Raw genomic sequence first — 16,698 nt, 5'->3', positions numbered from 1 at the left:
ACAGAGTCTGATGTGGGCTTGAACACAGGAACATGAGATCATGACCTGACCCAAAGTTGGATACTCAAATGACTGAGGCACCCAGGTGCCCCTGGGCTGTAGGCATATTATTCTAAATGGCAAAGCAGTTGCCAAGCAAATGAGCTCATAGATCTTGCCATGTGGATGAGACTCTTGTGGCATAATTCAACATTTATTTTGCTTCATAATCCCTACTTTATTAAACATCTAAGAAATGCCATATTTTTGACATCAATAAAAGTGATATTTCTGTCAGATTGCTGTTGTGTGATTTTTGTAGTTTACTTCTGTCAAATTTGGATGGTATTTATTTATAACTTACCAAAAGGTCAAGTCTAAAGGGATGATAACAATCTAATAATTGTTAAGCTAGTTTTCATTCATTTTCTTTTTGATCACTACCAAAAGCTATGGTTATTTTTGATATCTTTCTATTTTGATTTTATGAGTTTTAAAATACATATTACTTATAGAAAGCCTGTAATAATTGAATGTACTTGTCTTTTTTTTTTTTTTTTTTTTCCAAAATGGTCAGGGTGGGAGGGAAGAAGATAAAGAATTAAAAAGGGAAAGCATTTGGCCTTTAAGACAGCCATGGTCAACCCCACCAAATTGAGTTCTTTGACATTGCCGTGGACAGCAAGCCCTTGGGCCGCATCTCCTTCGAGCTGTTTACAGACAAATGTTTCAAAGACAGTAGAAAACTATCAGGCTCTGAGCACTGGGGAGAAAGGATTTGGTTATAAGTGTTCCTGATTTTACAGGATTATTCCAGGATTTATGTGCCAGGTGACTTGACTTCATCATCCATAATGGCACTGGTGGCAAGTCCACCTTTGGGGAGAAATTTGATGATGAGAATTTCATCCTGAAGCACATGGGTCCTGGCATCTTGTCTATGGCAAATGCTGAACCCAACACAAACAGTTCCCAGTTTTTCATCTGCACTGCCAAGCCTGAGTGGTTGGATGGTCAGCATGTGGTCTTTGGCAAAGTAAAAGAAGGCATGAATATTGTGGAAGTATGGAGTACTTTGGGTTTAGGAATGACAGGACCAGCAAGGTCACTATTGCTGACTGTGGACAAATCTAATAAATGTGAATTGCATTTTATCTTAACTACCAGACTATTCCTTCTGAGGCTCAGAAGGGCACCCCGTTACCCCCATCTGCTCAAAATATCCTATAATCTGTGTTCTTACGGCATTTCTTTGGGTTCCATATTTTCCTTACTAAGTCTAGCTCCAAGTCTAGCTCAATTGCAGAGTTAAGTTTATGATTATGAAATAAAATAAAAATTAACAACAAAAAAGAAAAAAGAAGAGAAAGCATTTGATGGGTGTTTATGTGAGAGTAGAGGATGAAATGTGAGGAAAAGAAAAGAAAGTGAAAAAAGGTGAACCTTAGAGATAGATGATAAGGAACATTGCAGTGTGGTAGGAAGGAGATTCAGTGGCATTTTTAGTTCTTTTGTGTATCCTATTTTGCATATTAAGAAAAGAAATTTCTAGGCTTCAATAGGTTGTAACTTTCTCTATCAATAAAAGCATTTGTATATCTTAATATGGACTTTATGGCTTTGTTCCATTGCTTTGTTCAGACCCACGGTTTTCATCCCCAAATCGTAACACTTGTTCACAGTCCAATAACAATGTGAATATTCTCAAGGAATGATGATGTGTGGAAGACAGTGGCAACTCACTGGCTGCTCCAAAGCCAGCCTTTAGATGAACCCAAGCAGATTTGCTTTCATTTATTTTATTTACTTTTTTTCCCCATTCCCAGGCAGTTCCATTGATGGTGAATGATAAAGAGCTGTGTTCTGCTCTCTGAAACATGTGTAGCAGCAGATGTTATAGTTCCACCCCCACAAATAAAATGGGAATACAAGAAAGCAAAATGTGGTCCATGTCTAGTCTGTATCCTTTGTCTAAAATGGTTGAAGCAGAGACTCACAACAAAACTAAAACTCAAACTGGCAGCAAACCTTGTATAAATTCTTGAACGGTGTTTCCTAGAATGCCACTGTCCTACATGGTGCTACTGGAAATTTTGTGCTCATTGTTTAGGAAAAGACGGGTCTGATAATGTTGGAAAGGTCTCTTATATACGGGACTTCTCAGAGGCTTTCATTTATAAATGAGTATTGTAAAATCTTCAAGAGGGAAGTGTTTCTCAAACTTTGAACCGTGGAACCCATTCCTCGTTTCCAGGCCCACCATGAGACATCTATGATCTTTTCAGGGACATTAAGTTTTAAAAATTTGTTTTCTGATAAACCTGAGTGCCATGCCTTGTTATCTAGAGTTAGACTTTGTTCATCATATTCCCCTCAAAAGGAAACCGGTGTCAATTCAATTTCTGTCCTTCCCTGAGCCTTTCTCTATCCCAACAAAGGTGTCAGATTTGCAGAATTATGGCTGCACATAGTGTTTTATTATTTTGTAGCATCTGCAATCTGTTTCTGAGTCACCATCTCTCCAACAGGCACAGCTTTTGGAGTTTAGCTGGCAGAGTAAAACTACTCATCCTAAACCAAACTAGTTAGAAAAACTTTGGGCCAACAGTGGAGAGTTCTCTCCCTGCCCCCATTTTCTTTTTCTTTTCTTTAAGAACAGTAGAGGACTTACAAAATCTTATCCATCAGCAGGCACAGCTTTTTGATAGCTATAACATCTACTGATGACAAGATAGTCATTGACAAAAACTGATAGAATGTAGTGTAAGCAAATTCATGGTTTTGGTTGGATTGTTTATTTTTAAGTAAAGGTAGGCTGCATGGTGGTGAGCTCAGCTGGCAGTTGGAAGCCCTGGGCTCTAGCACCCTCTCTGCAGCAGCCCTGGTGAATGACATTTGCGATAACGACTTTGAATGCTCATTAATTCCTTGGCAGCATGCTAGTCCTATTATTCAGTCATTAACTTTTTCAGTCATTATTTTTCAGTTTTTAAAACACTATCAGGGTAGTCGTGTTACACCTATTGTATAGGTGAGGACCTAGAGAAGCCCAGAGGAGGGAAGAGATGAGTACAAAGTCACAAGGTTAGTAAGCACAAGCAACAGAGCTGGAATCTGAATGTAGGACTGCCGGACTCCAAAGATGTTCTTTTTGCCAGTATCTTACCTAGTCTTTAAACGTTAGGAAGTACAAACATTATATAAGTTATTGGGCTGTGCTTTCCTTGACTGCAAAACTAATTGAAGAAATTGGACTGGCTGGTCTCCAAGGTCCTAATCATATGGAAAACACTATATATATAAAATATATTAATATTAATATATAATATTAATTAATTAATATTAATAATATTTATATATAATATTAATGACAACAACAATAATTACAGCTGACACTTCTTGAACACTTACCATGTGTTGGACAGTATTCTAAGTGCTTTTCATATATTAACTCTTTTAATTATTATAGCAATATATAAAGTATGTTCTATTATCATTCCTATTCTACAGATGAGGAAACTGAGGCAACTTGGGCACAGAGAGGTTTCCAAGCACACTTGAGACCTCTCAGCAACCAACATTTCTCTCATCTAGGTGGGGCCCCAAGTTTTTTTTTTTTTTTTTATGTATTTCTGAAAGAGAGAGAGAGAGAGAAACAGCATGAGCAGGGGAGGGTCAGAGAGAGAGGGAGACACAGAATCTGAAACAGGCTCTAGGCTCTGAGCTGTCAGCAGAGCTCGATGTGGGGCTCGAACCCATAAACTGTGAGATCATGACCTGAGCCAAAGTTGGACACTTAACTGACTGAACTACCCAGGTAACCCCCCAAGTTATAAGTGGGGAGTAAACTAGGGCAAAGGAATATTTGAATAGGGAGATGAAGTCAGGATTCTGGGGTGATCATGTAAGTTAAGACACAGATGCTACCTACACCCCAAAACATAATGAAAATGCATGGATCCCATCATCTGGGTAAAGTGCTGATGGGTTTGAAAGTGTCCCTATAGAAACTTAATGTCAGTGTTAGGAATTTTTCTAGACTCCTTGATACTGGTTTCAAGGGTTTTCCAAGGTCTTAGAAAGCTTCTCTGCCTTTCTTTCCTCTTTCCCTATTCTTTTTATTTTATTTCTTGAGGGGAATATACTCGAACTCATAGGCACTAGTGAAAGATCTTATACTCTACTCCTGGTAAAACTTTCAGAGATATTTTTTTGACAGTTGATAAGAGCAACACATATTAGGAAGCACTTTGGAAAATGTTAACAAATGTAATCTTTGTTCAAACTTCTTTATTTTACTTGGGAGATTAGAGATGTTATTTATTTTATTAGTTTGTAAAGAAATAGACTGGGTTCTAATTAGAATATAACATAGACCATGTTTTCCCAGGTGAGGGAAATGCCACTGATGACCCAGCATTGACTTTTCTGCCCATCCTAGATAAAATTTTCAGTGGGTATCTTAAATATCTGTTGGCCTAGTTCTGGATCCATTCATTTATTTCTCTGAAGTTATTGATGACTTAATAACTCGGTTATGAAAGGCCATCAATAAATGAGTAGAAATAAATGAGTTAGTCTACTGTGTGCACTGCTTGTTCACTGGGGGTTGAAGATAAATGTGCCAAGGGAAGGCCAGCCTTTGCACTCACCCTGAAACAGGAAAGGTATCTGATGAGGCAGCACAGAGGGCAAGCCTCTGGGAGGGTCCAGATGGGCAGAGGACAGCAGGTAGCATTAATTTACCTAGATTACTCTGAAGCAGAGATCAACTCACACCCAAGGACAATGGATGTGAGCAATCATTAGAAGTAGAATCTGAAATTTGATGGTATTTTCTTTATCACTAGCAGTATTTCTTTCCTTCTGAGTTCCTCTGTCCCAGAGGGAAGTGGTGTGCGTGTTGGAACACAGAGGATACAGAAACTGAAAACCAAGATTTGAGTTCTGACTCTCTACCGTTTACCATTTAATAACAATACACTTATCAACTCTGAGCCTCATGTTTCACAGTTGTAAATGGGAACCAGAGATTCAAGAGCACTGAATCTTAACTTTTATTTGCCCGTGATACCTCTAAGAAGCAGAGTGTTTGATATATGTGCAATTTCTGGTTCCTTTATTATCTTCTATTTCGGGGAAAAGGTAAAAGTGACTGGAACTTCAGATATCTTTCTTTTTCCTCCTTAGACAAGGGAATACACCAGAGGTTGGGAAGTGACTGAGCACAGTAGGGAGTGATTGCTTACCTTTTAAGTGACCCCCTCACCCTTGGCACTACCCCAGAGAGGGACCAATAGGAAAATTGTGAACGTATTCTTTGTTTTATCCTTATTTAGACCTTTGGGAGGAAACAAAAGGCTCAGACCAGAAATTTGAAATCCAGACACTAAAGTAAGAAGGGACTGTTTGTTGTATTAACCTTAGTGAAAAAGAACTAAACAAATGCAAATAAATTCCTCTATCAATATTCAAATGTTGGGCCTTTGTTAAGTGAACTGGATGAACTCCGCTCTGGGATAATCATGTGGGATTGCTCCTCATTTCAGGGGGATTCAATGGATTAGGAGAGAGAGATTTTCCTTTCTATTTCTTGAGATTTCATATTCAATATTAATGCCAGTGGAAGTTGCACAGAATTATAATAAAGACAAATAATTATCATAACAAGCCCAAAGATCTCCTTATGGGTTCCAGAGCATTTTTACAAGTTGTACCTGTGAATAGAATTTGATAGCAGTACTTTTGCCCTACCATTACCCCACAATTTGAAATGTATTTATGTAATAATTTCAAGTTTATTGCCTTGATTTTCTAATTTCCAAGGAGAGGGCCAGATTCTGTGTCCCTAAAGAGAAAAATTTCTGGATTTTGAGGAAGGAGCATAATACAATGGAAGGTCAATAGGAAATTTTTTAAAATTTACATTTTAAAAGATATATCATTAATTCTTAGCTTCCACTAAGAAACTACTTTATGCAAATCTTCTCACTGTCCCCAAGCCATGATGAATTCATAAACGTTCTCCAGAAGGTATAGTCAGAAAATACATGCTTAGGAAGAAAAAAATGAAGGAAAGAACTAGTCAAGGATGGATAAAACTGTTACGGTGACATGTAGACATAGATAAACTATCAGATGGACTAAACTCATGGTTTAGCTACAAAGAAAGGGAATGTTCAAATAGGCTCTCTGTATAGGAGATCCAAGTTAATCCAGGGGAAAGTAAATTATTTGGTTCGGGTAAATATAATATTGCAATGGTTTACAAACGTATATTCATAAATTCTTTGGCACTTTTTCCTTTAAAAGATGGAGCTTAATTTCCCTTCCTATTGAGTGTAGCTTATACTTAATGACTCATTTTTAATCATTAGAATAGAACCGAAGTGATGGTGGGCCATATCCAAGACTAGGTCATATAAAGGCACTGTGGCTGCCTCCTTGCTGTCTGTCTTAGACCACTTGAAGGAAGTCAGTGGCCATACTGGGAGGACACCAGGACAGCTGTATGGAGGGAAAGATACATGCGGTGGGGAAATAAGTCTTCCTGCCAATAGTCAGCAGTGAACTGGTGGCCTTCTGCCAACATGGAAGTGGATGCCCCAGCCCCGGTCAAGCCTGCAGATGACTGTAGTTCTAGCTGACATTTTGACTGCAGCTTCACAAGAGACCTTGAGTTAGAAACATTCAGCTAAGTTGCTTTCAAATTCTTGACCCATAGAAACTGTGAGATAATAAATATTGGTTGTTTTAAGCCACAAAGTTTTGGGATAATTTGTTATGCATCAATAGAAAGCTAATACAACAATATACTGGAATTGTTAGTTCCCAGCGTAAAAGGCATTGGAGTGGAAGTTGGGAAGAGATAATAAAATGATAAGTCACAACTCTTTGTAGTTTACAAACTATATTCACAAAGTTAACATATTTGGGGTGTAGAAGATACATTTTCCCCTTAAGGGTATATCAAAACTTATCCTAGATGCAATATATCATGTTAGGGATTTTGGAGTGAATACAAGGCATAAAATGATGGATCGATTTATAGGCAGGAGGAAGTTCACATCATCTCACTATACTTAATTCACTGTGTTCTTAACTAATGCCCGATTTATATAATAATTTAGTTAGCTCTTTTATATGCACACAAACATACACATGCTTACATCCATGTACACACATCCTAATGGAAAATGCACCCTGGTGTAAGAAGATCCTAATTCATAATGTCCCTTAGTGTCCCCCATTATGCCCCAAACCACAAACACCAAAGCAAAGAGTCTCATACTGAGACTTGTGATTCGAATATACAGTGTTATATATCCGAAAACAAAACAAAACAATGTATCTTCTTATAAAATTACTTCCAAAATATGTACTGGTTGACTATCATATAATAACTGGTTTCATAAATATATGTTAGAACTCAGGTGTTAGATGACAGGCAGCAAAAGCCTGTCATTCTCAAGAGAAGGACAACAAATGCTGGGAGGCTATCTTCTCCTGGACTCTGCCTGGAGGCCCTATTCCAGTTGTAGTGCAAGAAGACAGAGTCCACGCAGAGGAACGGTCCAAGCAAAGAGCTGCCGCCTCACTGAGCTGAGGAACTAGGGACTAGGGTTTGGGTGCTCTTGAAGTGTCTGAAATTTGTTATTGTTGTTGTTTTTGTCTTGGGAAAGTTCCTTTAATTCTTTGAATTTCAATTTCATAATTTATAAGGTAGGGGTTATAACAGGTGTTCTGTTTGGCCAAGGTAAAGAAATGTGGGTATACACATGGCACCTAATATATAAAAAGTGCTCACTAAATTGTAGTTGCCATCTTCCTTCACTTGCTCTTTTTCATCATTCCTGCTTTCTAGAACATGCAATGGTAGAATGTATAGGTAAGAGAAACATATGGAATTTAGTCCTATGCAGTAAAAATTAGTGGGAGGAAATACACTTTTGGATGTATAAAACATCAGTAATTATAACCTCAATAAGTCAATATTACCAAGGGAAAACCTAGGAGATTTGCTCTGAAAACTTCCTCTCATTTTTCTCAAAATACTATTAGTTACAATGCAACATCAAAACCCCTCATCTAGGTCAGATCAATTTTATAGAGCTTAGTATTCTATTTCTGAAATAGTTGTGGAGGTATAGTATGGAATTTATATTCTGTGAAGTCAATTCCAACAGCATAGGGGCAAGTTTGGAAAAATGTTAATATAGAAATATATTATGTATATAAAATACATACATATAAAAATGTTAATATATATGTAATAAAAATGTTACATATATATGTATTGATATGTACACACACATCTGTATATTTATATATGGGAATATTTATTCTGTTTTCTATAAGTTTATTAGGACATTTGAGAATATTCACAGGGAAAAATTAATTTTTCATATATAGGAATATTCTGTTTCCTATATGTTAATTAGGACATTAGATTTGAGAATATTCACAGGGAAAAATTAATTTTTGTTTAAAGATGAGATGATCCCACCATCTGCTAATTAATCTCTTCTCCTCCTGAACCAACTTATATTTCCAGCCCTTGCAACTCTAGATGACCATGAGTAGTAAGTATCGATTGGCGAAGAACAAATCCTTTTATTCTTCCTCAAATGAGCTCTTTCAGATTTCAGGGGTACTCCAGGTTATGGTTTTCTAGGAATTAGCAAACAAGACTTCATTTACCTTAGTCACACTCCATATTTTTATAGACACTTTATTGTATTCCTTCTTAGTGCTAATTTTCTGCAGGAGAAATAGTAATCCTTTTCATCTCCCTCTGCTAAGTTATTGAAGTTGCCCTTTTCTGGACCTTTCTCAGCTCTGCTCTGACTTCCTTGAGCTGCAGTGACCAGACCTGATTCACACAGGTTACACAGAAGCATAAGTGACAACCAAAAACAGAATTTCAATGAAGAAACTATGGGAAGAAAAAAAAATGGCAGTTAGAATTAAGAGAGCACATAGAGAAGCAAGAATAGTGTTAAAAAATAAAAAATTATGTTAGAAAAAATGAAAATTAACCTCATTGTAACAGCTGGCAGAGTACAGATGGGAGAAAAATGAGTTCTGAAAAAGGGTTGATTCCATTACTTCCAAGCTCCAAACTTTTAAGAGTTTTTCCTTCATCACAAGTAGAATAAAATTATACTCATCACCTTGGCCACTTTGGTTTGGCTGCTCTCTGTCTCTCCCAGTTCATATCCATCTGCTCCTACCTTGTTCACCAATCCACAGCCACACTGGCCTTCCTGCTACTCATGGAGCACTCCACAACCCATTGTGACTCTATGGCTTTCATCCTTGTGGTAGCCTTTCTCTGGACTGTTTTTTCTCCAGATCCTACACAGCTCACTTCCCCACACTATTCAGACCTCTGACCAAATGCCATTTCCTTAGAAAGGCCTGTCCTAGGGTGTCTGGGTGGCTCAGGCGGTTAGGCATCCAGACTACTTCTGCTCAGGTCATGATCTAATGGTCTGTGAGTGAGCTTTGTGCTGACAGCTCAGAGATTGGAGCCTACTTCGGATTCTTTGTCTCTGTCTCACTCTGCCCCTCCCCTGCTCATGCTCTCTCTCTCTCTCTCTCTCAAAAATAAATAAACATTAAAAATTTTTTAAAAAAAGGAAGGCCTGCCCTAATGAGGTAATTGCCTCTCCTCCGTTGTTCACCATCCTCTTACCTGCTGTACTCATATCATTATCTGAGCTTATGTAGTCATTTATCTGTTTTCTCATCAGCATCATCCATTAGAACAAAAGCTCTGTGAGGGTGAAAACTTCGAACTGGTAACTGGCTACATCCTCTTCACATATAGACTAGTGCTTGACATGGTGGATGGTATGGATGAATGAATGAATGCCTAAATGCATACCATTTCAGAGTGGAAGTTCTGGAACCGGACTGTCTAGGTTAACATTCCACCTGTTCACACTATGTACCCTCGAACAAGCTATTTAACTTATTTGTATGGAGTTTCCTCATCTGTAATATGGGGATAATAATAGTACATGCTCATAGGGATAGGGCTATCTTGGAAATTGAGTTAATACAGACAAGGTGCTTAGAAGTGTTAACTCTAGTCTGTACTCAACAAATATTAGGATCATCATGAGAAAAATGGCAAAAAGGGAAAAAGAAACAATACTGACAATCCTCCTTGGGCAGCAGGAATTTCTATTAAAATATTAAGGCGAGTGTGCTGCTCCAGTGATTCTTAACTTCCGTGCAGTGCTGTGCTTTCAAGGACACAGAATCAATTACAAGGAAAACCTTCTATGATGGTAGTTGGGGAGGAGGGTGGGAGTCTCAGGGTTCTTTTGTTTTTGCTTTTGTTTTAAATTTAAGAGACATAAAATTCACAGCTGTGCTATCTCCCATTTCTCAAAGAAGCACATTTGCATACAGCACATATTTAAACTTTAATACCTGCATGTAGAACATGCTTTCTAAAACTTTTGGGTCCGGTACAAGCAAAAGTGTAATACCATTCACACTCTAAAGGTGTTGCAAGGCAAAAAAGGAAAATTATGATATTGCTGGTTAGTCACAGCTAGAAGTTCATATTTCCCAAAGGTTATTTTACAATCCAGCAACTGAGAAAGAAGAGGTTCCTTAAAAATTATAATGACAAATGTTTGTTATTGATTTGGAGTAATTGCCATAACTGTAAAGTTTTAGCTTTTGGTAAAAATAGTCTTCCTCTTTTCTTCTCTTTTTAGAAGTTGACCGGTGTGAAAATCATCGTATTTGTTAACACAAGCCCAACTGAATACATGCAAACCAAGTGGAAACATACAATCCTCCTATGAATGAGAGTTTATGCTCTTCAGTTCTATGGATGCTGATATTAAGCAAAGAGCTGTCAGGCAAAATGAGGGCAAACAGGTTCTTCACACATGGTTTGGAAAGTCCCCCAAAAAACTGTCCAGGACAGGTATCAGTGGCATGGACACTGTGGGTTTTGTTTGTCTGTTTTGTTTTTAATTTCTAGCTTGATGCCACTTTTTCATTTACTTGACATAGAAGATAAGAATTATTCCAAGGTTTGGAGAAAATCTCTTTCTGAAATGTAGCTACCTTGGTAGTCAAATACTATTGTGAATAGGAACACTTTCAGGACACCTCTTAAAAACAAAATTATTTTTAAGGAGCAGCAGTTCAGTTAGAACCGTGTAATTTATAATAAGATTAGTTATCTAATATTTGTATAGCTCTTTATGTGTCCTGTATAGGAAGCCCCAAGTGAGAAATTTCTTTTAAAACAGTGGCCTGTGAAGTTTTGTACCGCTTGAGGAGACAGTACTATTTTTCCCTCTAATGATACTAATTTAGTATATTAGTGATTATTTTTTCCTCCTTTCCCCCTTGGCTACAAAACCTTACTTGTGGTTTGATTAAGCAAGTATATAGGACCTTATGATCTGCTTATTCTTATCCCTCTGTTTTTGACTTTCTGATCTTAGCAATATTTTTTATTGAATTTTAAAATTCTCTTAAAATATTTTACTATTACTTTATTAGATGTGTAAGCTTATATGGGTTTAACTAAATTAATTAAATTATATAGTTTTTATAAATATAATTTCACTTGATTGTCATACCAGTCTGGAGAACTAGACATTATTATCAACCACATTCTACAGATAGGGAAAGTGAGACTCAAAGAGGTAAAGAAAAACTGTCCGAGATCCAAAGAATGTAGTTTTCACTGGACCTAGATGCACTATCTCATTTCTCTAACAACAACAACAACAACAACAACAACAAGAACAAATATTTTCTACTGGTTTAAGTATCTTCAGGTAGGAGTTAATTACTGAATTAACAATGGTGCGAATGAGCTAAAATAAAACGTTTAATTTGTAAAAGGAAGGAGTTAGATTCACAGGTAATCTTCCTAATAATTATATGCGATTTCAAAATATCAGGCAGCTAGAGAAAGATGAATTTGTTTTGATGAATTTTCTTAATCTCTTTTCTTTTAAAGAAAAAGAAGAGAAAGATAGAATTTAGATAAAAGTTTTGCTTAAAGGTAGGAGAATGGATTAGTTGACCTATATGAGATGAAAAATGCTTTTCAAAAATCAGCCACCAAGGCCCCTTACTAACTACTCATTACAGCCCACCAGTGTAAGGAGACGGGCTTTGATCTCCCTTCTCAGGTCACCAGGCTGGCCCCAATCCCGGTGTGCTGGCACCCCTGCTGTGCTCACTCCTGCAGTTAGGTGTGTTTCCTGGACTATGGAGTCTGAGAAAACAGCACCAGCCTGGGCTTGAAACACATGTTACAAAAAAAAAAAAAAAAAAATCAAAGTACAATAAGCCAGGATCATAACCAACTTAGTTTTCCAGCCCTTTTTATAGAGCACGGGATCATTCCATCTTTATGTCTATGTAAACCAGGAAAGTAGCAACATTTTGCCCAGCAGCACTAACCAGCTGTGCTTCATTGATGGCATTATAGAAAAGAAAAAAAATCACAAAATAAAAGAGAGATGGATCCTCTTTAAGTCCAGGTGTGATCATAACACGAGTCATTAAGCAACATCACTTATTTATATTATTCTATTGTCTATCTGCTCGCTTACAATTTCAACAAAAGGTATAACATGCCTACACAATTGTCTTAAGTGCCAAATTAGAAATGGCTAATGCAAAATCTCCAATGGCAGTCTCTACTGGGATGTCAGGTCCCAGTTCAGAGTTGGCAGAATACACTTCCTGTACTCGAAGGAACAGCACATTGTTTTGAACAAATTTCCCTAAGGATTTTCAGGTCTCTACATATAATGGTTGCACGGCAAAATTAGAAATGGATCACCTAGACAGTTTTACTGTGCTTTTGCAAATTTTCAATGTTTCAATACTTCTATACACCTAGATCTGATTAATGAGAAGCTATGCAGGAGAAACAGGTCCATTTGTTGTGTGCCCAACATGTACGAGACATGCACTGAATAAATTTCACTGAAATTACCTAACTAGCAAGTCCCTGGGCAGGGGATTTGAACTCCAGGCTACCTCATTCCAAGAGTCATGCTCTTGCTTCTACACTGTACAGTTTCCAGCTTCTTGTTGCCATAGAGAGGGTGCAAGAGCATGCTAGTTCTATGCATTCTAAAGTTCTATAACAAAGGTTATCGATACCTTGTATTCCCAAGTATTTTATAGTCACCAGATGTGTTTTATCAGTGGAGGCAGCCCCTTTTAGGTTGAGCCCCTTGGCCACATGCCAGACAAGCATGGAATATTCCATGGAACAGAGTATTTCATATCTTTATACTCTATGAATTGGCTTCTTTGACTTGCCTGGTGTGAGGTGGGCTCCTTCAGATCTTCATCCAGATCCACACCAACTCTGTTAAAAAATCAGAAAACTGGTAAGGGTCTTACTGCAGATGAGACAAGACAGTTTTGTGTGGCAGATCACCTGAACCAAATATGATACAGATCAGAGGAAAGGTTTGGCAGAAAACCATCCTACCTCTCCCTGGATCAAAAGAACCTCAAATGGATTCATGTCAAAAGGAGAACTTGTACAGCTGGGTCTCAGCACAGCTAGTGAGATTGAGCACCAACAGTTGTTCTTCACTGCTGTCTCTTGCTAACAGTAGGAGCCTGAGAATGTCCATAGCACTGAAAATAGAGATCCTGGAGGAAAGGCCACCTGCTATCCCTGCAGGACTCACTGACCAAACTGCTCTGGGAATGTGGGGGCTGGGCTGCAGCAGGCTCCTGGAGACAGAAAAGAACAAGCCTTTCTCCAGATGCTCACCAAGGTTGCCAGTAGAGAGGATCCAGGATTGTGGGGCCTGAGGCTTAAACAATTTGGGGTGGGGGGCCCACTCTTTAACAGAGTCTTTAATACAGGGCACCTGGGTGGCTCAGTCGGTTGAGCGTCCAAATTTGTCTCAGGTCATGATCTCACGGTTTGTGGATTTGAGCCCCACAATGGGCTCTGTGCTGACAGCTCAGAGCCTGGAGACTGCTTTGGATTGTGTCTCCCTCTCTCTTTCTGCTCCTCCCCTGCTCATGTTCTGTCTCTCTCTCAAAATAGATAAACATTAAAAAAATTAAAAAAAAGAAAATTAATACGAAAATGTGACTATAAAATTAGGTATGGAAATGACTTGAGAAAGAAAAAATAAATTACAAAACATTTCATGATTTAAAAATCTGGCAAATGGAACAGACATTTCAAAATCCATAAAATAATTAATATTCAAATTAGTTAACTGTCTAACACACTTTTAAAATGACTTTTTCCTCTGTAAGTTTTGCCTGTATACTTTGATACTTTCCTTATATGGCAATGATTTTGTATGAGAGAGAATAGACTTTTCTCTAGCAAGACTGATCAAAATTATTGATAATTGGGAGGCACTAAAGCATGCCTGCTTACAGACATGCTAGCTGTGTGCAGTGCTGCTACACAATAATGCCCTGAAAACACAGGATTTCTGATAAATTTCCTTTCTTGCAATTCCCATAAACAAAGTACAGTGTGCTTATCAGTGTATATATGGCATCACCAAATACATTCCTGATTTCTGTTTTGATGGGACACCAATGAGAACAGAATCCTCCTCTTGGAATTTTACACATCTCATGATTGGAAGAATTTTCCACAGACTAGCTTCAGGCTCTATGCATTTTAAGCCTTGTTTTTCTACAACTACCGACAGACTTCTGAAGCCTGGCGCCGTAGGACATATTCATCTTTGATTCAGTCTTGTGGCACTATTCTTGTAAGCCATTCCTGCACCCGGATGGCCAGCCATTACTTGCCCATGAACGGAAGTGACTACGCCACACAAACATATCCTACTAAATATAAATTAAATGCATTTCCAATTCAGGTTCTCCTTAGTCGGATCCCCTGAATGCCCACTACAGGGCCAGTTGACCAGAGGAGAAGTATGCCTGAGGGGAAGCAGTAGTGGAAAGAGTCATCAATCCACAGTGGTTAACATATATTCCTGTTGCAAACCTTTTGCAAAATCATAGGACCATGGGAACACAATGCTGGGTTTCTTCCTAGGGCCTCGGAAGGGTCCTGGAGCTTGAACTTCCTCTGCTCTAGAGTCGGCCACTGCCGGTCGGGGGGGCAGGCTGGGAGGACTAGGGGGCTAGAAGGAGCAGCTCAGGGCTTCAGTCGTCTGGCTCAAGCTCCACGAGCAACTGTCCTGTGAAGGCCTCAATTCCTAGAGCTTTGGGATCTTCCTTCAACTCTTGCCCCTACAAATACTTCCTTAGCCCCCTTGACATTCTGTTCTCTGGGTGGAGGAGGGGAAAGCAAGGTGAGGAGCCACCAGCTGGCAGATGTGCTGTCGTGTGAAAGGAAGGCAGTGCAGAGACATCTTGTTTAAAATCTTTCAGATGCCTCAAAAATCACTGGCTTCTGGGCATGAGTGGCCTCTTCGTTCTAATCCAGGGGAGAAAATGGGTGGCTATTTATTGTATGTGGGAACTGAGAAAAGCCTCTAGTAGGGACTAACCTTTGATTTTCTTAGAGTAGAAAGATCTATTTTATCTATTTGAAGTCAGAGGGAGAGAAGGAATGAGAAAGGAAGGAGGGAGGGAAAGAGGTCAGGGTGGAGAGAGAAGGAGGGATGAGGAAGAGAGACTGAGAGGGAGAGTCACCCTGTGGCCTGCTGGATAAGTCTTTGGCTTCCCAAAGAGAGAAGGGAGGGAGAAGCCAGTGCACAGAGAGGGAGGTCAGGGAGGAGAGGAACAGGAGAAGAAGCAAGGGGGGTGAAAGGCTAGGAGAGGTGAGAGACAGGGAGGAAATGAGGAAGGAGTAGGGGAGAAAGAGTGGAGGGCGAGTTAAGGCCCTATCTTCCAAGGTAGGTCCAGGCAGTGACGCTGTGGTACAGATGGCCTGGGTCCAAACTGTGTGAACAGTGAGGCACAGGTGTGGAGACACCTGACCCCCTGCCTTATCAGCCTGGGCCACCTTCAAGGCACTGATGACTCTGAGCTCTGTGGCTGATCCTGGGGGCCCCTAGGAGGCTTTACTTATGGGTGAGCCTGGGTCTCCCTTCTCCCTGTCTCCCTCCTCAATGGGCTACCGGCACCTATCTGGGCTATGAATTGAACTGAGGGTCCGAAAGTCCCTACTGCTGCATTCTATTTAGGGCTTATTTTTCCTCCTGTCTAGAAAACTCTAGAGGACAGAAATCAAATTTCACCAGAAACCCAATAAGGTTTCTTGTTTGAGGCAGTACTGAGGTTTTCCATGAAAACTTAAGTTTTCCTTTCTAGCAGCAATCAAAGCAGACGTTTCTAGTTTCAATTATTCCAGCAGCCAGATGGAGCCGAGGAATGATGGCTGCGGATTAAGTTCTTCAGTTTTATGTGGGACTCAGTGAGGAGCATCTCAGAGGCCTGAGAAATGCTGTTTTACTAGCAAGAATAACGCTTCCTCCCTCCTCCCATTTCATGGAAGGCCAAGGTCTGCTCCTGGGGCAAGGCCTGCAGTCTTTCTTGGGCTTGAGCAGACTAAACATCTCCAATGGCTTGAGGAAAGGGAACTTCTGTATAAGTTCCTCCTTTCCTCCTAGGGCAGCTGTGGTGAACAAAACAGATGTGGCTCCTGTCCTCAGAGAGCATGCAGTTTGGCAGGTTTAATTAGAAATATCTAAAAATTTTACGTGCTATGTAGGAAAGTCACGTAAGAACATCATCTTCTTTGTCTTGTGA

At 39.2% G+C, this 16,698-nt stretch overlaps 1 protein-coding gene and 1 pseudogene across 1 annotated transcript in view; one reads left to right on the top strand and one right to left on the bottom strand.

Annotated features, from left to right (window-relative positions):
• Positions 1-16,698, bottom strand: part of LOC120224552 (sodium/hydrogen exchanger 9-like) — a gene marked incomplete at its 5' end in the record, with an annotated part of 402,148 nt that overhangs the window by 607 nt on the left and 384,843 nt on the right. The window contains 1 exon segment of the mRNA XM_039222819.1: positions 13,306-13,354. Within this exon segment, the coding sequence (XP_039078750.1) occupies positions 13,306-13,354 (49 nt within the window).
• On the top strand, positions 160-1,113 carry LOC120224553 (annotated as a pseudogene).

The sequence above is a fragment of the Hyaena hyaena genome, unplaced genomic scaffold, assembly GCF_003009895.1.
Source record: "Hyaena hyaena isolate Hyena2069 unplaced genomic scaffold, ASM300989v1 scaffold_1200, whole genome shotgun sequence".
In the NCBI taxonomy this organism is placed as follows: Eukaryota; Metazoa; Chordata; class Mammalia; order Carnivora; family Hyaenidae; genus Hyaena; species Hyaena hyaena.
This window is presented reverse-complemented; position numbering and strand designations above follow the sequence as displayed.